Source organism: Girardinichthys multiradiatus, chromosome 4 (assembly GCF_021462225.1).
Source record: "Girardinichthys multiradiatus isolate DD_20200921_A chromosome 4, DD_fGirMul_XY1, whole genome shotgun sequence".
NCBI lineage: Eukaryota > Metazoa > Chordata > Actinopteri > Cyprinodontiformes > Goodeidae > Girardinichthys > Girardinichthys multiradiatus.
In genome coordinates, this window is record NC_061797.1 from 24321233 (window position 1) to 24348739 (window position 27507).

At 38.6% G+C, this 27507-nt stretch overlaps 2 protein-coding genes across 5 annotated transcripts in view; both read right to left on the reverse strand.

Moving 5' to 3' along the window:
- Positions 1-911: 911 nt before the first annotated feature.
- slc17a6b (solute carrier family 17 member 6b) lies at positions 912-16126 on the reverse strand. 2 transcript variants are annotated; one of them, XM_047363530.1, is made up of 12 exons: positions 15480-16124; positions 13876-14131; positions 13036-13154; positions 11424-11538; positions 10359-10446; positions 10156-10242; positions 9671-9813; positions 9386-9535; positions 8205-8337; positions 7725-7835; positions 6950-7077; positions 912-4479 (listed from the first exon to the last, which is right to left on the reverse strand). In XM_047363530.1, the coding sequence occupies exons 1-12, from the start codon at positions 15551-15553 to the stop codon at positions 4138-4140; spliced, it is 1746 nt and encodes a 581-aa protein (XP_047219486.1). In that variant the 5' UTR covers positions 15554-16124; the 3' UTR covers positions 912-4137. The 2 variants fall into 2 exon arrangements, with proteins under 2 accessions (XP_047219486.1, XP_047219487.1); XM_047363531.1 differs by lacking the exon at positions 7725-7835 and having other exon boundaries at positions 15480-16126.
- A 4603-nt stretch (positions 16127-20729) lies between these two features.
- The window catches only part of ano5b (anoctamin 5b), a 34675-nt gene continuing 27897 nt past the window's right edge, over positions 20730-27507 (reverse strand). For all 3 annotated transcript variants that reach the window (XM_047363761.1, XM_047363760.1, XM_047363762.1), the window contains 11 exons: positions 27022-27082; positions 26539-26690; positions 25737-25811; positions 25429-25654; positions 25168-25346; positions 24967-25064; positions 23617-23747; positions 23292-23497; positions 23014-23195; positions 21347-21452; positions 20730-21251 (listed from right to left, as the gene is read on the reverse strand). In XM_047363761.1, the coding sequence (XP_047219717.1) occupies positions 21027-21251; positions 21347-21452; positions 23014-23195; positions 23292-23497; positions 23617-23747; positions 24967-25064; positions 25168-25346; positions 25429-25654; positions 25737-25811; positions 26539-26690; positions 27022-27082 (1641 nt within the window). In that variant the 3' untranslated portion in view covers positions 20730-21026. The remainder of the gene's footprint in view (positions 21252-21346; positions 21453-23013; positions 23196-23291; positions 23498-23616; positions 23748-24966; positions 25065-25167; positions 25347-25428; positions 25655-25736; positions 25812-26538; positions 26691-27021; positions 27083-27507) is intronic.

Genomic DNA, 27507 nt, shown 5'->3' on the forward strand with positions numbered 1-27507 from the left:
TTTACATCGGAGACCCAGTTTAAGGGATTGATTAATATCATGCATATGACTGAAAAGAACACTTAATGGGAATAATCAGATGAAACAGCTCTCTGAAATACAACTGATAACTGCTTAATTTGAGTAGTTTTGATGAGCAGAACAATTTAAGATTGCATATTTGGATGTAGGTTGAGTTGTGCTGTGGCACTTCTGATGATTGTCCTCCACATCCGCAAGATTTGCAGGCAGAGGTAGCAGCCAGATCACAAATCACAACAACACCTACAAATAGCTCAATAAGTGCTCCCCCTTCTTATCATCTCTATTAAGGGTTTAGAGCGGTCAATAGGTCCAGCCGAACACTGTAGACCAACCCTATTGATTTCACAGACCGACAAGAAGGGTAGCCATTAACTGTGCACTTCCTGTAGTCTTTGGAGCTGCTCAGACTCACTGAGGTCCTCCGCATAATGATATTTCCACATCATTTTAGTTAATAAGTGTGAATTTGTTTAGCATGTTTTTAGGTTTATGAGCATTTCTTACCACCCTAAAAGAAAAACTCTAATGTTCCATGTCTCCCCATGTAATTAACTTTGACTAATTGTTCTTTGTAATGGAGCTTTTGCAGTGGTGATACTAACCGTAGGGTTTTTCTTTGACTCCATTTGGCACTCAAATATTTAGTAGCTAAGGAGGTAGACAGTTCCCTCAGGAAAAGAATTGATTAAAATGGAGAGTGAATATTGGATTCACAGTCCAAATTAATAATACTGAGGCACCATAAATTGGCAATGTGGTAATAAGCAGCTTGTCCAAAAATATTTACATTATAAACTTAAACATATAGCACAAAGCAGATGCACTTATTGTTATGTGACTTTTGCATGTCTGTACTCGTCAGTACAAATACTCCAAGCAAACACAGAGTTGTTTACTTTTTTATATCAAAAAAGGAAAAAGATTATTTCATTTTGACATCAACAAACCTCTCCAATTTACACAGCAACAGAAGCCATATAATCACGCTGTAACTTCAGAGGCACAAAAACAGGAAACTTCTCACTATTTCAGGTTGCACATTTGTCGTTTTTGTTCAAATGTCATGTTTAGATTTTAGCTGTAATGTCAGTGAACATAGTGAGAGTGAAAGGCTGTACAAGGAAAGGAGGAGGTACATGTGGGGTTTGACCAGGGGAAAAGGGGTGGGGAGGTGGGGTCAGGGGGGTCCATCCACTGAATTAAAGACACTAATTCAACTAAATGGAGAGGGAATGGGGGAGACAAAGAGAAAGAGAGGAATAGGAGAAACAGCACAGGAACACATTCAGTGCGGACCACACCAAAACAAAAAACAGAAACAAGAAGAAGAGCATCCACCTCTCAGATGGAGCTCTTTTTATCATTCTCATCTGGTGAGCAGCCCGTTCACAAACACAGTGACTTTTTCTCATCAAAGCTGTTTGTGTTGGACTCTATTACTATATATTTATACATATAGTGTTTCTTTACAAGCGTTTGTTTTCTACATTTAAAAACACAACTTCTAAACAAATGCATAAAAAACTGAAATAATAACTGTCTATAACATTTGATCAGAGCTGTTACTATGAATTTATTGCTTTGTACACTGAGGGATGTTTGGTACCACCTTCACACACCTGGCTAACTATGGTGGAGTCTCCCTGCTGATGGTCTGTTCTACCTTAAAATATTAGACTTCCAGTGGAAACAAAGCTGCATTTTGTTTTGTTTTTTATACCTTTGGTTAATTGTGCAAAGAAATCTAAGCATCAGTAACAGTTTCTGAGACAAAGACAAGTTTAAAAGAAAAATGAGACAAATGGACATACAAATGTGTATAAATTTCACTTTGTTCCATGCATAAATACACATCCACACACATCTACATTGAGCTGACAAGAGGTCTCCGCAAACAAGTGGCAAAAATAAATCAAGTTGGCCCCTTTCAGACCTTGTCAGTGAAAATGTAGAATGAAAATTAAATGTGATTGTTATGCATGTTGTTTGTTATTTCCAGGGAGAAATACATGGAGCCCAGACAAACACAAAAAAAGAGCTCTTAAAAGTCAGTACTCTCCGATTAGTAGGTGTGCATTTGCAAAACCATCAGTGTCCATGAGCAGCAGTATGGATCTGAGGGGATAAATATACTGTAGACTGGAAAATAAAAGTAAACAAAGGTTTCTGTATCAGAAATCTGTGTAATTCTGATTCAGACAGTTTAATCTCGAAGTTTTACAAGAGTTTTATTACCAGGCTGTCTTTTATATAATTCCTCCGATTTAAAATATGACTTCTTTGGGGTACTGTCTACCTATGTGATTGGTTTTATAGCTTGTTCAGTTTGGAAGAAGGAAGTTAGCCATAATATCCTAAACTGCAGCATTTGTCACACTTGTCAATACTTATGGGATAGGCATCAGGACAATGCTTCACAACCCCAGAATAGACAATGGATAGATGGATGTTTTTATATCAACAGCTGCCACCTGGAGGGCTCCATTGAAACTTCTCCCCAGATTTCCAAACATAAAGGCATTTCTTCACAACTGCTAGTGATGCATAAAATGTCCATTCTTAGTTCCCTTTAATAGTGGAAAAGCACAATCAGAAGTTTGTAAAAACAAAAACAAAACGGTAAATTGCACATAATAGTGATTGCCACTTCAAATGTATCTTCACCCTACAAATAAAATATTTTATTCTGGTAACATTTCTTAAGCATATATGTAAACAAATACTTGTGTAAGAATGTTTACAACTTTTGTAATAATATTAAAGAGATAATTGATCCATCTTTGTTTTAAATGAAAAAAACAGAATATTTTCTCTATGGCATTTTGACTGGTTTGTAATTGACTGCGACAAGATAGAAAAGAAGGTTTAATAAGAGGGAAAAAGGGAAAAATTAAACCAAACAGAGAATAATTTGTCATCATTTCAATCAGATTATGTGTATTATTGGATTCCTGCCAACTGGTTTCAAAACATATGATGAATAACATGCAAATTCACATCACAGGACTTTTACATTTTTAACATTTTTTTTGCTCTTATATGATTACAAAAATTGTAAAGAGAGAAGTTCTGCCAAAACTAATTAATCCCATTTAACTTAATCTCTCTCTATAAAATGAATAAAAAAACAGGAAATTAGCCTGAAGTTTCATGGCAAGAATGTTTAATATAATGGTTCCCTTTAGTTTTCGTCTCCAGTGTCCTGATGATGGAGAATGTGTCAGTATGAGCTCTAACAATATGCATTCAAAGCTACTCACCTCCTATATATATAAGCCTATTTACCTTATTTCTTCCATTGCACGTACTCTTTTTCAAGGCCAAGTTTAACTATTGGTATCTTGGTCCCACATGATGCCTATTTTATCCTCAAACTCATACAAATCTATTATTAAATATTTCAATCTTATAGGTTTGATTTAATACAGCTCTTTTAAGAATGCATTGGTTCAACTAGGCTTTAAGTGGCTTGGCAGTAATGTGAAAAATAACTATTGGAATTAACCACATTATGATGTAATGGTTTGCAAACTGCGGATGTGCTCATAAAGCACACAAAATTGACAAGTAAAAACATTTCTGCAACCTCTTGTTTAGCCAAAGCCCTCATCAAAACCATTTTATTACTTGTTGAATCTCTAATTTATAGGTCTTTTACATCCAGAAGCCAGTGATAAGAAAATAACTCATATCGGTGTGCTGAAAGGACACGCTTGTCAGAGGAGATTCAGTACAATCTATAACAACAGTTTCTAGTCTAGTTTCGGTTTACAGTGGCATGTATCAACATATTTCTACACTCAGGTGGCTGGCTTCTTGGATGTTGTTCTCTAAATGGTTATTTGACCAATGTGCTTTTATGTAACCCTACTGGTTTCAGTGTGGTCAGAAACCCTCAGCTGATGGGATGGAAATGTACAAGTTTACACACAATTGCACTCCAAATAAATATCTATTATTAATATGCATAATAGTACATTTACATACTGCCAATTTGATATGTGCTACACCTCTAGTCATCAAATATTTTAAGATTCTTTATATATATATATATATATATATATATATATATATATATATAAGTCAACTCATGTCAGTAACTTTGTGCTTGGTCTAAGAATACCCTTCTTCCTGCCTGTATCCATAGCTTCCTTCCTGTGCTTCCTCCTGGACATACTCCTCCGTCTTCTCCCAGCTTGTAGCCCATCCTCCGTTCACCTGTGTGGTTGCACCGTACGTTTTGGCTGCACCCCCAAAAGCTCCGTAACTCTGGGTGATGTCACCAGTCTCCTCCGCCAGCTCATCTTCATCGATGAAGCCACATTTGTCCTCACTAGTAAGTTCCGGGTCGGCCCATGGCTGTTTTTCTCCAGATGCAAAGATCCCGTAAAAGACCACACCTCCATAGTGCACCATTGAGGCTATCAGGAATACGTACTGCCACTCCTCTCGAGTCTGAAGAAAAGAAGGGGAAATGCTATTTTGTGTCCCTGAAAATACTGAGGAATTAACAAGCACTGGTTGTCAGCAGTAGAATGAATAAAATTTATTTACTGTCACTTGTAATAACTTATTTTTTCCTTAATTTAAATGACAAAATTGCTTCTTGTAACCATCTGCCTGCAATCAGGAAAAATTATTATTATTATGGAAACCATTAATCTCTATTTATTCAAGTGGCACAGTCATAGAACAAAATAGGTTTAACTTTAATAATTCAATTAAATTATTATCTTTTAACCAAAAAAAGTTCTTATATGAAATTATAGTCATCTTAGAACATAATACAGCTGTGTGAAATAACTACAGAAAAAAGTCAGTTTTTACTTATTAATCTGTTTTTAAAAATAATCAATGGCAAAAATCTTTAAAGGTATTGCAGCAATCAAACCCTTCTTGTTTTAATCACCACTGGATTTTTGTTAATGAGCTCCACGTCTTTGAGGTTAGAAGGTCTATCGGATTCAAACCAGGACTGTGTCTGGGCCACACTAAAATGTTAAGAAACCTGTTGGTAAAATTAAAATATAACTTCAAGCCTAAATCTATGAGAAGTATGAATAACTTTTGGCTTAACTGTATTGAAAGGAAAAAATTAGCTAATTAAAAAATTGTTTAGGGGGAGTTTAGGAAATTTGCATTGTATTACTTTTCCATCAGTTTTTCTGTGGAATTACCCTTAATACATTCTGTCTTATATTTGTTGTATGTTATTTGTAACAGACCACCTGCATATAGATGTTTCCTGTAAATAACTATGGATTTTTATTTAAATAACTGCTGAAAGCAAATGAAACAGCAGTGTAAGATTTTTTGTTTAAAATCACTCCCATCAAACCCTTAGCATTTTGACACTGGAGCTGCTTAAAAATGGCAAAATCCACCTTGAAACTTACTTCAGTATACCAGCCTGATAGCTAGTAAGCTAGCTCTTAGTTCCTTAGTTGGATAGCTTGTTAGCTGGTTAGCGAACTTTACACTGGTTAGCTGCTAGTTCATTAGCTGGATTTAGCTTATTATGGAGGGGACGTTTATTTTCTGCTAGATCTAAATTATTACTCACATAGAGTAATTTTGTTGTATAGTATAAATCATTTGTTTAATGTATAAAATTTCATGTAATTGATGAATAGAGGAATTTAATTACCGTATTTTCCGCACTATAAGGCGCACCGGATTATAAGGCGCACCTTCAATGAATGGCCTATTTTAAAACTTTTTTCATATATAGGGCGCACCGGATTATAAGGCGCATAGAATAGAAGCTACTGCAGTCAAACGTTTGACTGGGGTTGCGTTATGCATCCACTAGATGGAGCTGTGCTAAAGAGAATGTCAACAAAACAGTCAGATAAGTCAGTCAGTCAAACTTTATTAATACACTACAAACCAGCGTTCTGATAACTCCATTCACTCTCATGGTAAGGTCTCCTCTACATAGAATTCTATTGAATAGAGTCAACCGCACGTTAGGAATGCATTGGAGTCTATGAAGTTGAAGTTGAAATCAAACGTTAGTTAAAATATGAAAGGGAACTTTTCCCTGATTCAGTAAACACGTAAAAGAAACAGTTTGATGCACTAAATCAAACGTTAGTACTGTTAACCTTTCCTGTTTCTGTCCCCTGACCGTAGTCTGATGACACAGGGGAGAAGCTTTCTCCAGGGCCGAAGTTACTAGTTTCCTCGGGGTTAACTCCTTCACTCATACGTTGCTGAGTTGAGCATGAAGAAACAGCATCAAAACACTGAGTTGTTGACGAGATTCGGGTTCTTTTTAATGACTTTGCAGCACGTAAAAACACAGGGCTTACAGACTCATACACCGCTGCTCCGGTCGCCGTCTCTACCCACCCCACACACACAATAATACCGACGTCACTCCTTCACTCTTGATTCTCAGCTACGGCAGCACACAGCGCCACCTCTGTCCGGAGGAGTGATGTCAACATCTTCCATACACACACACGAAACATACACCCCACACACTGAGCTTCTAATCACATATAGTTCAGGCAATTCCTACAACAGTACATTCAAACGTTATACACACACAAGTGGTGTTGGACTAGGAGTAAGCACAGTACAGGTGTTTACCGCTATTACTTCGGCGACGCCCCTGACTACGGTAGCCGTAATGCTACAAGCGGTGCTGCTTTGTAGTTTACCAGTCGTACTGAAACATTTTGACAGAGCGCCGTGTACAACCAGTATGGATCAACCAATTAACCAATTGATCCATATATAAGGCGCTCCGGATTACAAGGCGCACTGTCATTTTTTGAAAAAATTAAAGGTTTTTAAGTGCGCCTTATAGTGTGGAAAATACGGTATTTGGTTCTGATCTGTCAAGCCTCCTTTGGGATTTTCTGCAGATTAAATCTCAAGATTTATATTATGTTCGCATGCAGAGAAAAGGGTTTACCTTGTTCTTTGTCATAGCACCAACAATTAATGGGCACACCATCCCAGACAGGGTACCGACACCATTAGAGATGCCCATTAGGATACTGGCATAACGAGGAGCGATGTCCAGGTGGTTCACGTTAAAGCCTGGTGGTATCAAACATAAGATGAAATAATAACATTGCCTACTTCTTTTGGAAGCAAGTTCCGTTAGTCAGCTTTAAATGCTATATTTAGGGAGATAGCACAAGCCTATGCACTAAGTAAAGTTGAAGATTGAAGCAGCACAAATGCAAACCCTCTTGTTGCAGAAATAGGCATCAACTCGCAACACATCCTTTTCCCTCCCCCACTCTGACTGGCTGAATGAGTAAGTGTCCTCGTGAGCTGCTGCACACTGCCTGCCTGGTATATCCCCCGAGACAGCTCACACTGAATTATTAAAGACTCTGGCAGAAAGCTTGAGAACAAGAGGCAAGAAACTGATTTTCAGACCTCTGCATTCTTTGTACTGAACAAAAAGATGAGCTATGAGATCTGTTGAATGATTGGAAGATAAAAAGAAGACCACTATGAGCTGCATTCTGATGTTTAAAGACAAACGTGCTGCCATAAATTTCAATTTATTCAACAAAAAAATTATTAAAATGGCTTTAATTTCCCTACGACATCTGGAATGTAAGTAGACCCCACAAACATGCAGTAAATCTATTTAGCAAAAAATCAAAGCATTGTGTCACAATTTGCACTTCTTTGCACTATTTTTTTTACATATTTAAGAACATATCACAAACCTGATATGGCAAATCCACTGAAACCCACTGCGAGCACAAGAAAAGAAATTGCCACCCCCTTGCTGTGGGAATACCCCACCACCAGCAGTAGTGTGGCCTCCATGCCAAATCCTAGCAGGGTGAGAGACAGCTGGTCACACGTGCACACACAAAGTACACAAAAAGCCTGGGGGCCGCTTGCTGGTCATCATGGTGTCAATTGAATTAAGCATGATACATGCTTTGCACTCAATTACATAGCTGACAGATATGAAATCAATGCACAGTGACCCACACACAGTAAGTCAACCTGAGAAATAAGGTATTGAACAGATAGATTTTACAAAAAATATAAACAAAATCCTTTCTAAAACCCATGTGGCACAGAAGAACCAACATAAAAAAGCATGGCTCAAAAACTGTGAAATTACCACCCAGTGGCTGAGCAGAAAGAGGTGTGGAAATGTTTTTTGTAGCTCATCCACAGTTCAGTCTTCTCACCTCCACAGTTCATTATTTTCCTGACAGTGGTTGTTGTCAGGATATTCCTGCTGCGCAGGTAGTCGGCCAGCTGACCGCCAATGGGCACGATGATGGTCATCACCAAGTGGGGGAGGGCAGAGAGTATACCCACCTGCAGATAAGGAAAACAATCAAATCATCTACTATGGCTTTGAAAACAGAACAAAAACCAACTTTACAATACAGATGTAGTCTGTACCTGTACTCATGTAAGAAGCCTTAAGTTAAAAAAATGTAAATGTGAACAACCAGTCCTGTGGTTAATGTTACATTTAGGAACAGCTCTCTTTATTAATTGTGTTTTTTTCTAATAATGACTGAGAGAGATTGTTAAAAGAATTTGTTGATGTTGTCTGAATGGTGTTTTTTTCACACATTTTCTGTCCAGTCCTTAATAATGACAGCATATGTAATCCATTCTAAGAAATGAAGTAAGTGGACAACTGGAGGACAAAAGAAATGGCACCCCTAAAAAATCACTGGTGAAAAGTATCTGAAAGTTCTAATTTTAAGATAAAGGAAAGAAAATCAAACAAAGAGCCCAAGAGATTCTTCAGCTGATCATTTATAGTGGGCCAATTGCTCTTTTTGAAAGGGTTATTTCAATATATTTTCTGTTTGAGTGTGGAGCCCTTTTTTATGCCTCACAGGCCAATATTAAGATGCAATACAAGTAAAGAAAAAATACATTACTTGGAAAACGGTCAGATACTGGCCTAAACTGGAAGGAAAAGAAGTCAAAGATAAAACCTTGAAAGAAACGTCAGGAAGCCTGAGTAAATCTTTTTCAAGACCAATAAACTTCAGGTTAAAAACGACTTATTTTATTGATTATGTAACAAAATAATGAGTAGGCTGTCATGGATCTTGTAAAAGATAAATAGCAATCTTACCCCATATCCACTAATTTAAACATTGTTGCATTTATCCTTTATGTGATTTGTTTTCCCCAAGTTGCATGTTTTGTTACTGGATTTGAACTGTTGGAATAGTGAACAAAGGCCATTTTATTTAGAAAGATTTAACATACATATATTGTAAAACCATGTGTTGTTGTTGACCAGTGAATCTGGATATCCTGTAGTACCTATCCATCACCTACTTTAGCTAAAGTATCATTTATTTAGTTGCTTAATTATGCTTTATGCAGCATGGCCCACCTTGCTAATCTCAAAGCCAAACACCTCCTCAAAGTATGCAGGCTGGCTGATGAGCAGCAGATAGAAGGTCCAGCTCCTGCAGAAGTTTGCCACGATGATTGCATAGACAGGCATAGAGGTGAAAAACTTTCTCCAAGGGGTCTTGAATTTCTGGAAGTGTTAACGGCAATGGATTTATTTATACATTGAAACAGTCGGTGAAATTGATAAAAATAAAATTACAAGTACAGTACAAGGATAAATAATTTTCCATGTAGATTCCATATCTAATTGGTGCCTTCTAACCTCTGCGGGGCCCATCAGCTTGGCACTCTCTCCAATGCTCTCCTCTATATAAACACGTTCCTCATCAGTGATGGTAGGGTGGTCAGCAGGGCTCTCATAAGACACAAGTATCCAAAACATGTACCAGAAAATACCGAAGCATCCTACAGGTAGAATCCAATTACAGTCTTTGGTTAATTACAGATGAAGCACTACAGATCACTTTGATCTCAACAGTGAGCATTTGGAGGATGTGTCAACGAAAATGCCTGAGAGAACAAAACCCAGACAGGAGAGCTAACTGTATCCAGTCTGGAGGGAAAGACGGGGGCTTTTTATTGACAAACCAAAACAATGGGGGAGGAAATCAATACTCAGTCTGCCTGGATAAATCCGTTTGACTTTCACTGGACTCTTTGGCTGTCAAACTCTAAAGCTTGGAAACACTTTCATCTATACAAGCACAATACACCCATTCATTTATACTAAATGTCCCATTCGCTTACCATAGACATAGAACACTGAGGACCACCCTGTGTACTGGACCAGAATTCCAGCCAGAGGCATCGCTATCACAGCACCAGCATAGGAGCCTGACAAACAGCAAAGCATTAACATAGACGTATTAAAGATTAGACATGTTAATCCCTGTTAGAAAAGGCAAATGTACAGTTCTGCAGATTGTTTGTAAATGAAAATAAGTGTTCACCACAAAATGAGAGGGTAGCCAGACGACTCCTTTCCAGTGGTGGAGCCCATTTGCTCCAGATGCCGTGACAGGCCGGGTAAGTCACTCCCTGAACACACCGCAATGGAGGGTTACTATTAACTCATCATCAGTAGCTATTGTAAATGCTGATGATTTGTGCATTCATAAAAAGCAGCAGCTTGATTTTCAATCACAAGCTATTTACATTCACATGTTCGCATACATGATTGTATTTGTACAAACAAATATATTATAGTGCATGAGATTTTCATCATGTCGCATTTTAGAGGAGTCTGAGGTACCCATGCAGTCTGTCCTGGAAAACTCAATCCATGCATAAGGCTGAACAAACACACATTCGAGACAATAACTAACAGAAATTAACACTTTCACCCCTGTTATAACCATAATCAAACTCAGAGCCTGATGAGCTGCTCTTGGAGCAAAGCAGGCAGGCAAATATTATTAAATGTTTATCAGCTGCTTATTAGAGCACAGTGTGCTGATGGAAAGTCGTCATTCTTGTTCTCGCTGTAGCAGAGCAGTGTATAGAGTAGTCTGTCTTTGAGGGCTTAAATAATGCATAATAATACCCCATTTCCCTCCATTTTCTTGGTTTTAAACATCAGAACTGTAAAATAAGGTTTTATAATGTTTAACTGTAGAAAATGCACACAGAAGGCGAGTTTATCTGTTTTTTGTTTCATGATAAAGCCAGAGGAGTGATGTGCCCTAAATCTGCATTCGCCCTATTATATATCTCTAGGGGGGACTCTGCGGCTGTGTATCCAGGATACAAAGCATGATGTAAGAAAAAAAGAGCTTGAATGTCCTACAAAAGCAAACTGTAGTGGATCAGATCAATACAGCTCATTTCACATTTCCTCTGGCTGTATATCCAAGAAGTATGCCACAGTTAATCCCTGCACTTGTTTTCTGATGGAATAAATTGAAACATATGCAATAAGGCTTTTGCCTAGAATACATTTTAAATGCATTAAACAAGATTTACGTTGTTACTTTTAGTCCAAAAAAAAAAGCTGAAACATATTTAGATGCTCTTACCTCAACCAGTCCTTGTAATATTCTGACAAAAAGGACACACCCATAGTGGACTCGGGCAGCAGAGGGAATGAACATGTTGAGAGTAGAGGTGAGGACAATAGCTGCACCAAACACCCTGTAGATATTATGAGAAATACATTAAACATAATGATGATTTAGCTCTGTGATTATCACAATAATGCTTGTTGGGGTTTTTGTAGCCTGCATTAGCTATTTAACTGGGAAAGGATTTGATAAAACAAATTGGCCTTGGGGTCTTTTTGTGAGACTTCTTAACATAAAAGTCAAGCATCTGTAATATCGCACTTTTTCCCCATGTGGAAAATTCAAAAAAAATGTATGTGCAGATTATGTTTGTCTTTGAAACGATTGGCTGCGCGCACCCTTTTCATGCGTCGTCATAAAAATAAATATTTAAAGCTGCGGTGCACTGTTAGCGGTCTTACTGTCGCTTGGTAACCATTCTCACTTTTCCAAAGCACAAAAACAGGAAAAATGTTGTTTCAATAGGACCAATAGGAGGGATCTGATTTACAGCATACTGTGTAATATCTTGTAAAAATAAACAGAGTAAATTGCCTCTGTATCGCGCACAAACAGCCAATACAAATATATACTTTTTATTTCGTTTTTGACTTAAATGTAGAGTAGGCTATATCTGAGCCAAGGCCATAGAAATACCAATCCACGCATTTGTCATTTCTGGCACGTTCTCCCGCCCTGCTCCACTGTTAGTGGGGGGCACGCCCCAACCAGGTGGAGGCCACTGTCGGGCACGAGACCGAATTAGATTAAACCGCTCGCGTCAATCAACGTCAATCTGATTGTCATGCCGCGCACAATCAGATTACAGGAAAATAGCGATTAAGAGCAGATAGGTTTACATTGCAATCTAGGGTAATTTACTACTGACTGACGCTATGGTGATGCATTTAAAAAATAATGTCCAATAAAATTTGACCAATGCTAGATTTCTTTTCTTTATTGAACTCCAAAGCAGAAATAATTCCACTTAATATATATATATATATATATATATATAAATATATGTGTGCTAATTTCTATACTAATTTCTGTCGTAGTAATAGGCCTATTGCTGGATTGCTGGTTGTCTGTACAGTAAGCTTTACGTAATTACAATGACCAAGGTATTGGCAGGGGAATTAAAGCCTTTGGCAAGCAAAGCGGGTCTGGTATCCATGCCCCTAAGAGAGCGACAGATTAGACCCGGATCTCTCCAGGGAGCTCATTAACAGGTGGCACAAAGCCTTGACGCCTGCAGGGCCGACAGCCCGCTACTGTCTGCTGCTTCTTGCAGTCATTCTCTGTTCTACAGCCCTGGACTCACCATGTTTTACACCGTGCAGATTTTATATCTCGTTATCTGTATGGATTCAGTTTTGTTGATCTTAATAGAATGTTTTAAACATTCGGAACATATTTTGTCTCTTTTTTCCTAATGCACATGGCCTATACATAGCCTATAAATTTCGTTTATAAGCTATGTAAAAATCACAACAATCTCATGTCCCATTAAATTATAAACAAATGTATTTGTATTATTCTTATTATTATCATCATTTGTTTTATGAAAATGATCTGCGCCGCCGACCTGTTTGCTGCCAGCCTCGAGGAAATGTATCCTCCCGGGATTTGCGTCACAATGTAGCCCCAGAAAAAAGATCCATGGATCATTCCCACTGTTTCCGGGTCCCAGTTGAACTTGGCTTTCTGGTGGATAACATGGACAATTGGATAAACTGGCTAAAATGATCATATTGCAGAGATGACATTGCAGATTTTCCTTCCATCATGAAGTATTTATGCAAGTCTGAAAGCTGACAAATTAAATTGCATTGTTCTGATTATTAAAGCACAGCAATACTCTATGGAAAATAACAAGAAATTGGCTAATAACAATTAAAGGGAAGCGTAAATGAACCTGTTTTATCTGTTAGCGGTGTAACGGTGTAATAATGATTAGGCTTTAGTACAAAACGCAGAAATGAATACAATTTGAAACTGAGCATTTATTCTTTTGCAATTTACAAATAGGGGGTTTAAAAAAAATGTCAGCTTCATTATGAAGCTAACAGGTAGACTATAAATTCATGTTTAGCCTCAAAGGGATTTTTTTCGCAGTTTTATTTATAAATATGGATAAGTCAGGGTATATGATGATCTCCTTCTTTTTTATTTCGTATTAAAGTGCACATGTTTTCACGCCAGTTAACCATAATGAGCCATTTGCGATTTTTGAGTGGATTATTCAGTTGACTCATATGGCGGTAACAGGCCATTTAACTCGTGTTGGGGGAAATGCACCCTATTTTTTCCTTCTTCCTGACCAAAATAAATAAATAAATAATAAAATCGTATGTAGCTTCAGTTAGACTTTTTTTTTTTTTTTTTTTTTTACATGCGTAAAAGCGTGCGTCTGCCATCGTCACACCTCCTTGATGATGATCTTGCCATTCTGGTGGATGGTGCTGTTATTGACCATGCTCACGATGGCCACGCCCAGGTTGCATCGGATGCCGAAGGAGATGCAGAAGCCCAAGCCGCTCATGATGGCGATGATGTAGCGGCGCGGCAAACCGAAACAGTAGCAGTCGCACAGCGGGGGTTTCTTCTCCGCGGCCTCCCGAGGCCGCCCATCTTCCGTTAGCTCGATCACCTCCCCGGTTTTCTGCCTCCTCTCTATCACCCTGCAGACAGTCAGGTGAAGGAAAAACCGCCTGCTGAGTCCCGACCCACAAAGTAACCAACCTTTATATGAGATTCTGTTTGAAATGACTGAAAACAAGATCATTTTAAATTTAGAGGAAAATGTTTTTTGTTTTTGTTATTTTTTTTTTTAAGTAGACCTGCCTTTTTCAGCATGATTATTTAACTATGGACTTATCCTTTGGAGGAGTAATCCCAAAGATCTCATGTCATTTAGATTTTTTTAAACAATGAAGTACATACGCCCGGTGGGGCCTTTGGAACAACTGTGTTGAAAAATGTTCTCTTCTGTCCCACTTGGGGAAAAGCAGATGTTATCACGTTTAGAAATAAAATACAGAAGAAATAACAGGAAAACATACAAAAAAAAAATACCTATCTGCATCTACTCAGAATAAAACAATTCAAAGGAAAAAGAAACATAGAAACGAAGTTTGGCCTGTAAGCTGATAGAAGATCAAAATGTTCCTGGCTGTACCGCATTGCAGCAGCCTTTTACTTTCACGCTCATTAGTATTCAGAGACACAGCAGCAGCTCCAGCCTGCAGACACTCGTCTGTGGGCTTTCCTCGAACTGCTCTTCTACCTCTCTCTTCCAGGAAAATCACGTTCACTTGCAAATTGATATACCTAAAATTCCGATTGTAAAAGGATAAATAAAAAGCGCACCCATCCTTTCTAAACCTTCTGTAGGAAGAGTCACCAAAATCATTTCTAAGGACACAGAAAATTGAAAAAAAGATTTATGTTGGTGATTCATATAGTAAAGCCGAAGGCCTTGGGAATAGTGTACATGATCCCAACGAATATCAGCTTTATTTGACTTCAACTGGAGAATGTGCCGTGCATATCTAAAACTGAGCATAAATCAGAAGGGGATAGGTCTTGTATAAATGTAGCTTAAAGTCTAAGGAAATGCATGTATTCGACTGCGCTTGAAAGAAAAAATAAAAATTTCTGGATTGTAAAAAAAAAAAAAGTCGCATGTCGACTCATCATCCGAGATCATTCGAATTATTTGGAAATTGTCAGTAAACATGAAAACAACCTTGAGCCCTGTTTAACCTATCTGCCATACGCTTCATGTAAAGGCCCTTCATCCAGTGGCATCCAAGCTCTGCAAACATCGCACACACGCACACATGCACGCACATGGGATTACATAATTTTATTTTCACTTGTAGTGGCGTGACTACCGGACCCTGTGTGTCATTAAAACATTAGGCTGACTCGTGTACCTGCGGTAATGTAATGTGAAAAATCCACCAAATTAGAGTAAATTTGTCTAAATCAAAGGCGCAAGAACTAAACAAAAAAGCCTGTACCTACCTGTACATCTGACCCAGAGTCTTTCCCGCAAATTCCTTGACCCCTGTCGCGGCTTTCGTCTTCATGGACTCCATGTCCAGTTTTTGTTGTTTTTGTTGGATAGTTTTGTTAAAAAAATTATTTCACTGCTTCAGCATCATGTTACAGCGCAGGATGGCCGACTGCAGCGGCTAACGGCAGGAAAGCGACAAAACGAAGGTAGAGGGAATCTGAGTCCAGGGAGGCGACTATCCAGCAGGCGAATTTAATTTTTAGCGCAATTGTGAGAAAACCTTGTGACGAAAACACCCTTTCACAAAGTGAGGAATTCAAACGAGGTGTGCACCTTCATCCACCACCAGCTCTCCTTCTGCATGGAGTACAGTAGCCGCGCAAAGTGCCATCACGACCAAAGACGAGTGAAAGTGAGAGCCAGCAGTGTCAAACAGCAGTCTGAGTTTACAGCAAAAAGCTAATGAAAAGCGATCTACTGCATTAAAAAAATTACGAAATATAAAAAGTCAAACAAAATACCGGACGTTGAGGATGAAGCAATAAATGAAAGAGGGAGGGAGACTGGATGGTGTCTCCTGTGGTGAGCGCAGGTTCATCTGACGTCGTGTTCAGCACCGAGGTCAGCGACAGCAGCTCCGCGTCCAAACTCTGGCCAGCTGCTTATTACATTGGGATTATATATATATATATATATATATATATATATATATATATATATATATATATATGTGTGTGTGTGTGTGTGTGTGTGTGATTTCTAAATGTATTGTACTTCTGTTTTGTTAGAGCCTAATTTAACATACAAACTGCAACACCTGATGCAAACAATACAGAGTTTGATAGGAAAAACAAAAGAAAAAAAATCAAGGACAGTAACCCTAAAAATAAAAGCTGCTGCTCTCTCGAGGGCGGTACTATGGTAACCAGATGAACATAACCGCCACCACCCCACCCCCTTTTTCCCTTCAACAAGCTCCTCTCTCTAACGCTGGAATCCATCAATAATTCAAGCATCTCTGCTATTTCTATTCTCCCTGACAACCATATATTCACCAGAAAAAATTTACCTCAATTTGGAAGCATAGTTATCCTCCTGTTTTCTTGGAATTGAAGCATTTATTTTTGGTTTTGGATTGATATGTATAATCATATATACAAAATATCGGAAAATAAACATTATACAACTATGAATGAATGAATAAATAAATAAATAAATAAATAAATGCAGTTTTAAGAAATAAATCCTGACACCATAAAGCCAAGCGAGGCTTGCTTTTCTCTTCATTTGTGGGTATTGGGTGCCACCTGGTGGCTAAAAGCAAAAGTCTTGACTTTTTTCTTCTGTTAATTATTGCCGAATTATTATTGGCATATTTTTGTGTTTTGATTTAGATACAGTTGTTTAGTTTGTACTTTTTAGCCCCAAAAATGCTGGGCAAAATGGCCAACACGCCGATTTTTCTTGTCTGCCTCTTGAAGAGTTGGAATTTCACTGTGCTTTTCTAAAATCTTAGTTTATATGAAATCATTGAGTCATTGCTATCTTGAAAGTCTCCCAATTTGAAGCATCCTTAGCTTTAGCTAGAAAAAAATTTCGCAGAGGAACTGGGCAACAACATTCATTTAATGAAGACATCATTGTATGTACATGGAGCAGGGAACAGAGATGATGGGGGTGTGATGGACAGGTTTGGTATCCAGAGCAGGAATGCAGAAGGACTTCTGGTGGTAGTCTTTGCAAAGAGGATGGAAATGGCTGTAGTGAATACTTTCTTTCAGAAGCGGCAGAAACACAGGATGACTTACAAGAGCGAAGGTAGAAGTACACAGGTGGATTATATGTTGTGTAGACTATGTCATTTGAAGGAACTCAGTAACTGCAAGGTTGTGGTAGGTGAGAGTGTTGCCAGACAGCAGAGGATGGTGATGTTTAGAATGACTCTGATGATGAGGACGATGAAGAGAATAAAGTGGAGCAGAGGACAAAGTGGTGGAATCTGAAAAAGGAAGAAAGTTATGTGGTTTTCAGGGAGGAGTTAAGAAAGGCTTTGGGTGGCCAGTAGGTGCTTCCAGATGACTGCACAACTACAGCTAATGCTATCAGAGAGACAGGTAGAATATCTTCTGGAAGGAAAGTTGATCAGGAGACTTGGCAGTGGAAAAATGAGGTAAAGGAGTATGTACGGAGAAAGAGATCAGCTTGGGACACTGTGAGGACTGAAGGGAGTAGGAGACAGCAGTACAGGGAGACACAGAGTAAATTCAATTCAGTTTTATTTATATAGCACCAATTCACAACACATGTTGTCTCAAGGCACTTCACAAAGTCAGGTACATACATTCCAATTAAAGTAAAGTGAAGGTAGAGGTAGCCGAGGCCAAACAATGCCCCACAGGAGAGAAAGAAGTATTTATACAGGTTGGTAAGGCAAAGAGACATAGATGGGAAGGATCTTCAGCAGGTCAGGGATTGAAATGCAAATGTCCTGACAGGTACTACAAGTGTGATAGGAAGATGGAAGAAGTTCTTTGGAGAGCTGATGAATGAGGAAAATGAGAGAGATCAATAAGCAAGAGAACATTGTGGATCAGGAAGTAGCAAAGAACAGTAAGGATGAAGTAAGGCTGGCATTGAAAATAATGAAGACTGGATAGGCAGTGTGGAGATATAGAAGTGTCTACGAGAGACAACAGTAGTTTTTAACTAGGGTGTTCAAGGAGATCTTAGAGAGCAAGAAGATGCCTGAGGAATGGAGAAGTGTGTTGGTACCAATTTTTAAGAACTAGAGAAATGTGCAGATTTGTGACAACTCATAGGAATAAAGTTGATGAGTCATACAATGAAGTTATGGGAATAGTAGTGGAAGCTAGACTGAGGTCAGAAGTGAGCTTCTGTGAGCAGCAGTATAGTTTCATGCCAAGAAAAAGTACTATAGATGCATTATTTGCTTTGAAGATGTTGATAGAGAAGTACACAGGTCAAAAGGAGTTGCATTGTGTTTTTGTAGATCTAGCATATGACAGGATGCTGAGAGATGAGCTGTGGTATTGTATAAGGAAGTCTGGAGTAGCAGAGGATTATGTTAGAGTGGTGCAGAACATGCATGAGAGCAGTAAGACCGTGGTGAGGTGTGCTGTAGATGTGACAGAGGAGTTCAAGGTGGAAGTGGGACTGCATCAAGGATCGGCTCTGAGCCCCTTCTTGTTTACTGTGGTGATGGATAGGTTGACATGTGAGAATAAACTGGAATCTCCATGGACTATGATGCTTGCAGATGACTTTGTGATCTGTGGTGAGAGCAGGGAACAAGTGGAGGAAAATCTAGAGAGATGGAGGTTTGGCCTGGAGAGGAGAGGATTGAAGGTGTGTTGCTTGATAAAAGAGTATCGGCGAGAATGAAAGGAATGGTGTACAAGTTGGTGGTGAGACCAGCAATGGTGTATGGTTTAGAGACTGTGGCAATGAGGAAGAGACAGGAGGCAGAGCTGAAGGTAGCAGAGATGAAGATGTTGAGGTGCTCTTTGAGAGTGACATGGTTGGATAGGATCAGGAATGAGTATAGCAGAGGGACAGCTCATGTTAGATGTGTTGGAGATAAAGCCAGAGAGGCCAGACTGAGATGGTTTGGAGAAGTCAGTAGAAGGATGCTGAGGCTGGAACTGCCAGGCAGGAGGCCTAGAGGAAGACCAAAGAGGACATTTATGGATGGAGTGAAAGACGAAATAGAGGGTGAGAGAAAAGATGCAGAAGATAGGGGTAGATGTAGACAGATGAGTTGCTGTAGCGACCCATGAAAGAGAAAAGCCAAAAGAAAAAGAAGAGCAAGTAATGATATGGGTTTTTGTGGCTATCCAAAGTGTCATGCAGGTTAAAGAATTACAACGTGTTTGTTTTCACATATTGTTTGTTTTTAAAAAGAAACAAACATTTGTTGGTTCGCAGCAACACACAAAATACTCAATACACTTTATAAGAGATAATGTTCCTGTTTATTAAGTTACAGTGAACTAAAAAAGGAACAGAATACACTGTTCACAATATGTGCAAAGAAAATGAGATGATGACAAGTAAGACACAGCTGCAACAAACAAAAGACAGAATACGCTTAAGGAATGTTTCATTACAAACTTTTAGAAACAAGTAAACATGTTTTTAAGGCATTTATTTGCTGGGGAAATCATCATGCAACATGCATGATCAACTCCGCGGGGCATTACAAGTGATAACCAACAAACACCAGATTGTGTTTAATCCTGAGACTAAAGATTTAGGCTTAGATGTACGCTCCCATGGAAAATCTTCTGATAACAAAAATTAAAGGCCTATGGACACAGTAAGAATAATAAACAGAGATATCTGAATTTACACAAGAATGTAAATCTACTTCATTTAAAGAACGTAAAGTGCTTTGAAAGTTGCTGTTTCAAAACGCACAGCAGATAATCTTGCCTGGTTTCTGACAGGTGTCATAAAATCTTTGAAAGAAATGTAAAATAAGGACACTGTTTCATGGCACTTTCTAGAATAATGAAGGCTATGAAAAACCTGATGAGAAACAGGATAAAAGAACTTCATTCACAAACAATAAAACCAAATCAATAAATTAATTGCAAAACAATTTGTATTAATATCTACAGTAAGACAGTGTGAAAAGCTTAATAGTGTAACTGTTTGGTGGCTATAAGTGGTTCCGGAACAAACCGACAACAAAAGTGAAAGACAAGTTGCAAGTCTTAAGCTGCTGAAAATTGATAATAAAACGACATATTCTGATTGTTAGTATCGCGGCAGTGAATAAGATGTACTTGGTTTTTCAATACACTGTTTTTAGGAGGTCTTCTCTAAACACATTACAGCCAAATACCATAACAAACCAAAATCTTATAGCTCAGCTATGAATCACAGCAAGTGAACATAGCTACCAGTTTGAAAGTGAAAATTGTAAATGAGTACTTTTTACTTTGTGTTTCCACTCTTATGTACTCAAATATTAGTAAGTCTGAGTGTTTACTACATTTGTAGTTTCACTATGTATATTCTGAATCACATCTTCATCAAAGACATATCTTCTTTAATAAATAAGTTATGTTACAATGCTGAAAATAAGATTAGTGACATTATGATACCACCTTTAAAAATATCTACATTTTAGTTTAAATGTCCAAGATGACATTAAACCTCACCATTCTATTTAAGAGTTATTTGTTCATAAACTTGGAAAGTTTTAAGAGGATATTTCAGAGCAAGGACGACACTGCAGGAAGAGGGGTTTATTTTCTTTTGCTTCTGATTTATAGTTATACATCTTCCAAACTTTTCTATGGCATAACAATGTGTATTTAAGCCAAATGAAAACTAATTCTATGTTATATTGTTTTCAGTGCCTCTATGAGTGCATCCTAACATAGAAGCACCACTTAAGAGGTGTTAAGGCTCATTTACGTAAAAAAACAAAACAACAACAACATTTTTATACTTTTAAGATGGAAGCCCTTGCACGGAAACTGTGAAATGTTTTTTTTTCTTGGCTGGGATTGTTTGTGGCATGCAGGTTATGAACACTCAGAGACCATTTCATATTCGCCCGGTGTCAGGGATGTTTCCGACTGAGGCTCTGTGATGAAGCTGGCACTAAGCTGGAGCTTGACGCTCTCCACATCGTACTTGCGCAGGTACTCCTGGATCAGGTAACGTTCCCGTTTGATTCGGGCCTTTACATCTGACGGGACATCCGGTATCAGCCAAGCGACAAAGAACTTCACTACGAAGACAACATGCTGTAGAAGAAAACATAATGGGTGGTTAAGATTTACATATTATCCACATATTGGTTTTGAGTGTTGAGTTTTGGGACAGAGCAATGTTGCCTTACTTCCATGGTAATAATGAAGGCCATTTTGGCTGCCAGGATGTGCCAGAACTGCATGGTGTGGTTGTACTGCCTCTCATGGCCTGGAGGATAACGGTAGTCTCGATATCTACAAATTACAACAATCAGAGAGGCATCACAGAGCTATTAATGTTTACCCTTAGAAAAGATGTTCAAATTCTGCCTTATCAAGCACAATCAACCAATAAAGTGCTTGCAAAAGCTGAAATATTCCTTTAACATGTAGTTTCAAATAAAAATCTGAACTGTACAACTGTAGCTCTGGCTGTATGTTAGGGTCACTGTCTTCCAGGAAGGGGAAGTTACACCTCAGTCTCAAGTATTTTTGAAACAGGTTTGTATGGCTCCATTCATCTTCCCATCAACTCTAACCAGTCTACTTATTTCTGCTGAAGATGTACATTCCCACAGCATGATATTGCCACTACCATGTTTTGTAGTGGAAATGTTATATTTAGGGTTATGTGGAATGTTAGTTTTCCTCCACACAAAGGGTTTTGTGGCCAAAATCTACTACTACTTGTCTGATCTGATCAGAGCAACTTTGTTCACGTGGGACATTCCTTTTTCACGATATTTTTCACGTTTGCTGTGTCCCGTTGATGGCTTTTTACAAATCCCACATGGGACTTTTGATACTTATTGCTCTCTTTTAACAATGATTTACTTCATATAATTCTTCCATAAACTACATGTTTGTGGACTGCCAAATTACCTGAGGTCTGGCTCTCTGCAGCTCTTCCAAAGGCTACTTCTTTGATTAAAACTCTCCTTGATAGACCAGTCAAGTTGGCAGTTGTGCCATACTCTTTCCATTTTTCGATAATGGATTGAACAGCGCTCCATGAGATATTGTTTTATAACCTAACCCAGCTTTAAGGTTTTTCACAACTCTATCCCTGTCCTGTGTCCTAACATTCTCTAACAAACCTCTGAAGCCTTCACAGAACCGCTGGATTTATACTGATACATAAGAGCTCTAATTATGTGCTTTATGAAGGCAACTGCCTGCACGGCAGTATCTGAATTCAAACACATGCCACAGTTTTCATATTTGTATTCATAAATAAATGTGAAAACCATGAATGATTTCCCTTCTACTCCATTAGTATGCAGTTCTTTGTGCAGTCATCCGTATAAAATCCTAATAAAATAAAAAATGATGTTTGTGGTTGTAAGGTGACAAAATATGTTTAACAGTTAAACGTACATCTGCAATGCACTTTTCTCTTACTATAGATTATAATAGAATAAAATAAAATTCCTTACAGAGAGCAGCAATGAAAGCATCTCCTACAATAATGAGCTGAAGCTCATTATTTCCTCCATCTCCTATTTTCCAAAATGACTAAGTTGTGTAACCAAAAAATGAACCCTTGCAAACCATAATAGATAACTGAATCACAGAACAGCAGGTAAACTGAAATTTAGATTTCTGGGAAATGCATCAAGATTATTTTCTCTTCTCCACATAATGAAACTGTAAAAACATTTGTGAGATCATGATCGAGAGAAATATCTAAATTCACATGATTCAAAAAAGACAAACAAAGTGGACTTAAAAAACAAGGTCACAGTTTTGGGCCAGCTTAAATCTAGCTGTCTAAGAGGTGCAAAAACACCCTTCATAAAACCTTTAGATGAAATACCTGCAAGTGAAGGTGGAGTTATCATGCAGGTAGTCTTCAGGCATGTTGTCTGGATGTATCTGTGAAATGTTGTACACTGACAGGCTGTTATTGATATAGCCGCTCATGCTGGCATCTTTACTGTAGGCATAAAGGTATACCATACGGGGGATCATGTCTGAGGTAAAGGCCATGATAAATGCCTGGGAAAAAAAGCAAACATGAATTGTTCTCAATAGACAATGCTTATACTGGTAAAAAAAAAAATGCAGGAAAATCTAGAAACATGAGAAACTTACATTGGTGACAACAGACAAAATGGCCACTGCGTTGAGGATCTCCTGCCACGCTCCGATGTTTCGGGCCTTGGAGGCCACCGGTCGCCTGAACTGGGTGGTGAACTTCCAGGCGTCAACTCTTATTTCAACGATGTTGTTAAACAGGGCAAGGAGTGGGGCCAAGGGAAAGGAGGCCACAAACAAAGTGATGAAGCCAAATTGGATCACTGGAAAGACGTAAAAAGAGGCCATTAAAAGAGAAAGAAATAGAGCAATATAAAAAAATAAATCATAAACAAGAGTACTTTCAAGTTGTATCAATGTATATCCTGTATATGCTTCTTACCCATCTCGAGATACTCATAGAACAGGCCGATCTGGCTGAAGTTTAGCAGAACGTAGTCCTGCTCCCAGCGGCTGTAATGGTTTTCTGAACTGTGTCGTCCCTTTCTGCTGCTCCACCAGTTGCGCATCAACCTGTCAACAAGCCGTAAAGACAAATTATGTGCTGAATCTAAGCTCAGTCTGCAATTACAGTAGAATTTTAATTTTAGTGACTAAAACTTTAGTGATGAAAATTATTTCAAAAAACATCCTGTAAAGTTTTTTTTAATGAAGATAATCATACTCAACTTACATTTGTGGTAGAATAATGAAAAGCTGGATTTGTGTATGTTGCAACATATCGTTAGCTTTGGAATGATTTGTCACTTATTCCGAAAAAACGTTTTTTTCTAAAGTCTATGTTTTGTTCTTATTTTATCAACTCGTACTCGTACTCCTTCTCGTCATCTTCCACTTATCCGGGACCGGCTCGCGGGGGCAGCAGACTCAGCAGAGACACCCAGACGTCCCTCTCCCCAGACACCTCTTCCAGTTCCTCCAGGGGGAGCCCGAGGCGTTCCCAGGCCAGCCGAGAGACATAGTCCCTCCAGCGTGTCCTGGGCCGTCCCCAGGGCCTCCTCCCGGTGGGACGTGCCTGGAACACCTCCCGAGGAAGGCATCCAGGAGGCATCCGGTATAGATGCCCGAGCCACCTCAAGTGGCTCCTCTCGATGTGGAGGAGCAGCAGCTCTACTCGGAGCCCCTCCCGAATGGCTGAGCTCCTCACCCTATCTCTAAGGGAGAGCCCGACCACCCTACGGAGGAAGTTCATTTCAGCCGCTTGTATCCGGGATCTCTTTCTTTCGGTCATGACCCAAAGTTCATGGCCATAGGTCACCTTCTTATGAAGGGGGACCACCACCCCAGTCTGCCAATCCAAAGGCACTGTCCCCGACCGCCACGCAATGTTGAAGAGGCGTGTCAACCATGACAGCCCTACAACATCCAGAGACTTGAGGTACTCAGGGCGGATCTCATCCACCCCCGAAGCCCTAACAAATCGTATCAAGTAGAATATTCTTACTACAGTAACAGATAGTTTAACTTGCTTCTGGTTTCTATCTTTTTAAGTCTTACATTTGGATGGTGATTTTCATAGTATGGAGATTTGAAAAATGCTAAACTTCTGTTTAGGGTCAACATTTTCAGGATTTCTTGAATAAAAGATTTTCTCTTTCTTGCTCAAAAGCCTTGGCAGTTTCACTTGCAAATGTTAAATCTGCCAGATAAGCAAATTTTTTACATGAATCCTGTACATAAAAGACAGAAAAAGTGAATGAAGTTGAAAGACTGCAAGGTCTGATGGACTCACGGTAGCAGAGCCTCCTGAATGTTGCCCCACAACTGTTTCCCAGCCATGACGATCACCAGCTGCGTGGTCAGCTCTATGAGACAGCCACCAGGATCACACTAGGACAAAGAGAATAAATATTCTATATGAAACCCTCTGTGTTCTCCACCAGATCTTGAAAAAATCACAGAAAGTGGGTCCGTGGTGAGCCAGAAAACTCACCTCTTCGTTCCTCAGTTGGGTCATATTCCCAAACATGTAGGAGTACTTGCCAGGGTAACCCACAAATTTCCCTTTGAAGAAGGCCACATAGAAGCAAGATGAGTAGTAGTTGACAAACTGGAACAGAAACATCTTTATTGTCAACCGGTTCTCATACTCCAGGTGAGTTTTGGGGATTTCTGCAGAGAAGCAAACGACACATTCAGCAAAAAATGGTCTGCCATGTTTTTATTTCACCTTAAATCGGTTTAATCTCTTTACCCATATCAGTGATCCAGATGGCCACCCTTTCGTAAAAGAAGTTCAGGATCATGATGATGACAAAATTAATGCAGGATGCAGTGACAGATGTAGCGAGCTGCGGGGTGATGAATCTCCCCACCAATTGGATCTTTCTCATCGGATCCTTAATGATGCTTGCAAAGGCTGCATATACAGCCAGCCTGTACGCTATCACCCCAATGATACAGGCCACAATTAAAGAAACCTGCAGAGAGCAACAAATGTCATCTAAAAAAGCTGACCGTATGTGGTAACAAAGACAAAGATGTGGATTACTTTTTACTTACCCAGAATATGACGGTGGCTCCAGAGAGGCAGAAACGTGCGCACTTGCTTGTGACGGGAAGATATGGCTCCATTTCCTAAAAACAAATTCTAGTTTATACACCCATGCAGTGTCTAAAGGCTTCATTGATGTCTGGGCTAAATCTTGTAGATGTTTGACTTAAATGTGAAACTTATTTTTAACGTTTATTAGAAGTATAAACACCTTTGTTAGCTGAGATGGACTTGCATATATCTCACAATAATATCTTATATTTACGACTATCTCGTAAATTTGGCTCACAAATTAAAAATACTGAGTTTTTCCACATATTGAGGTCATTGATGCAATATTACGACTGAAAAATGGATGAAATTAGTTTATAACACTACATGAAGCTGTCTTAGTTTCATTATATGCTTTTTGGCCTTCTGCATGATTTACAGACCTTTGTTATAAACCTTACACATTTTTAATTTTAGGTCTTGGTCTAAACCTCTATCTCATGAGAGATATTTAGGTCTAAATCATGTCTATAGACATATTATTGACTTATGTCTAAATGAGGTCTATCTATATACTGTAGCTTCAACCTTTAAATTAGGTTTATTGCTCACTGAGTTGTGTTGTTCTGTCCTCAGTGCCTGTGAATGTACGCTAAAACAAGTCTACATTTAGACCTTTAATAAACGTCTACAACCAAATACCTACCAATTCTACCTAGTTGTCTATGAACCGTCAATGAACCACCAACAAAATACTGACAGTATTTTATGTTATTATGCTGTATTTATGTTTGCAAAATAAATCAGGTTATAAAACACCTGTGTGATCTTGTTCTGTCTCCTGTTTGTGCATTTGATTTCGAACTCTGGGCGGATTTGAAGCTGCTGCTGCTCCTCCTCAAAATCCACCAGATCCCATTCGTACTCGAGTCGGGCCTGCCGCCGCTTCCAGAACTCCAAAAACAGAGTTACTGTCGAAAGGTTCACATAAAAATGCATTAACATTAGTCAAATATATTTAAAAAAAAAGATTTTAATGTAAAAATAGAATTCAGCGTGTAAATATTTATGTGTATTTTATCTTAAATAAGCTGTTTTTTCAAGTTACTGTATAAATAAATTGTTTGTGTTGGATTTTAGTTGACATGAGTTGCTGGAGATCTTTCCTGCTGCTGGAAAATAACAATATAATTGTGTTGGCACACTGTTCTGGAGCAGCTTGGGTAAAGGGTAATCCGTTAGTGTGAAAAGGTTCAAACTGTAAAATAATTGGAGCGGGTTATTAGATCTCCAGACACTCACCCCAAATCCCCATAAATATGGCAAAGAATACTGTTCCCTCGTTGTCAAACAGATGGGATTGCTGGAAGACAGAATTAAAAAAATGATCCATAGAGAAGCAGAGATGTTGGGCACAAATACCGAGACATACTGGCTACTCAGCAGGTCACTGGTGATTTGATCAAGATGGTATTATTTACTGCACTAAATCTAATGCTGTTTTATATAAATATAAGACATTATTGAACGACAAAGATATAGAATCTTCAGCTTCAGTTATGCAACAATTGTTCTTTGAAGAAGTATGTTCCACTTTGAATTTTATGTCTTCACACCTTTAATTTTAATTAAAATCCACCAAATTCTTAACTTTCTCACTGGAGATGTTTTCTTTATTTATAGGTAAATTTACTGCATATTCAATTAAATTCAAATTCAGAAATACTTTATTAACCCCAAAGGGAAATTAAATGTTGTTGTAGCTCATTATGAGGGTTTCCTCAAAGA

Bases quoted from the DNA above. Each gene is read 5' to 3' on its own strand.
- slc17a6b (XM_047363530.1), bottom strand. From the start codon at position 15,553: ATGGAGTCCATGAAGACGAAAGCCGCGACAGGGGTCAAGGAATTTGCG. The intron at 10,447-11,423 runs GTAAGAGCATCT...CGGTGTGTTCAG, and splicing joins TATTACAAGGACTGGTTGAG to GGAGTGACTTACCCGGCCTG. The intron at 10,243-10,358 runs GTGAACACTTAT...GCTGTTTGTCAG, and splicing joins GGCTACCCTCTCATTTTGTG to GCTCCTATGCTGGTGCTGTG.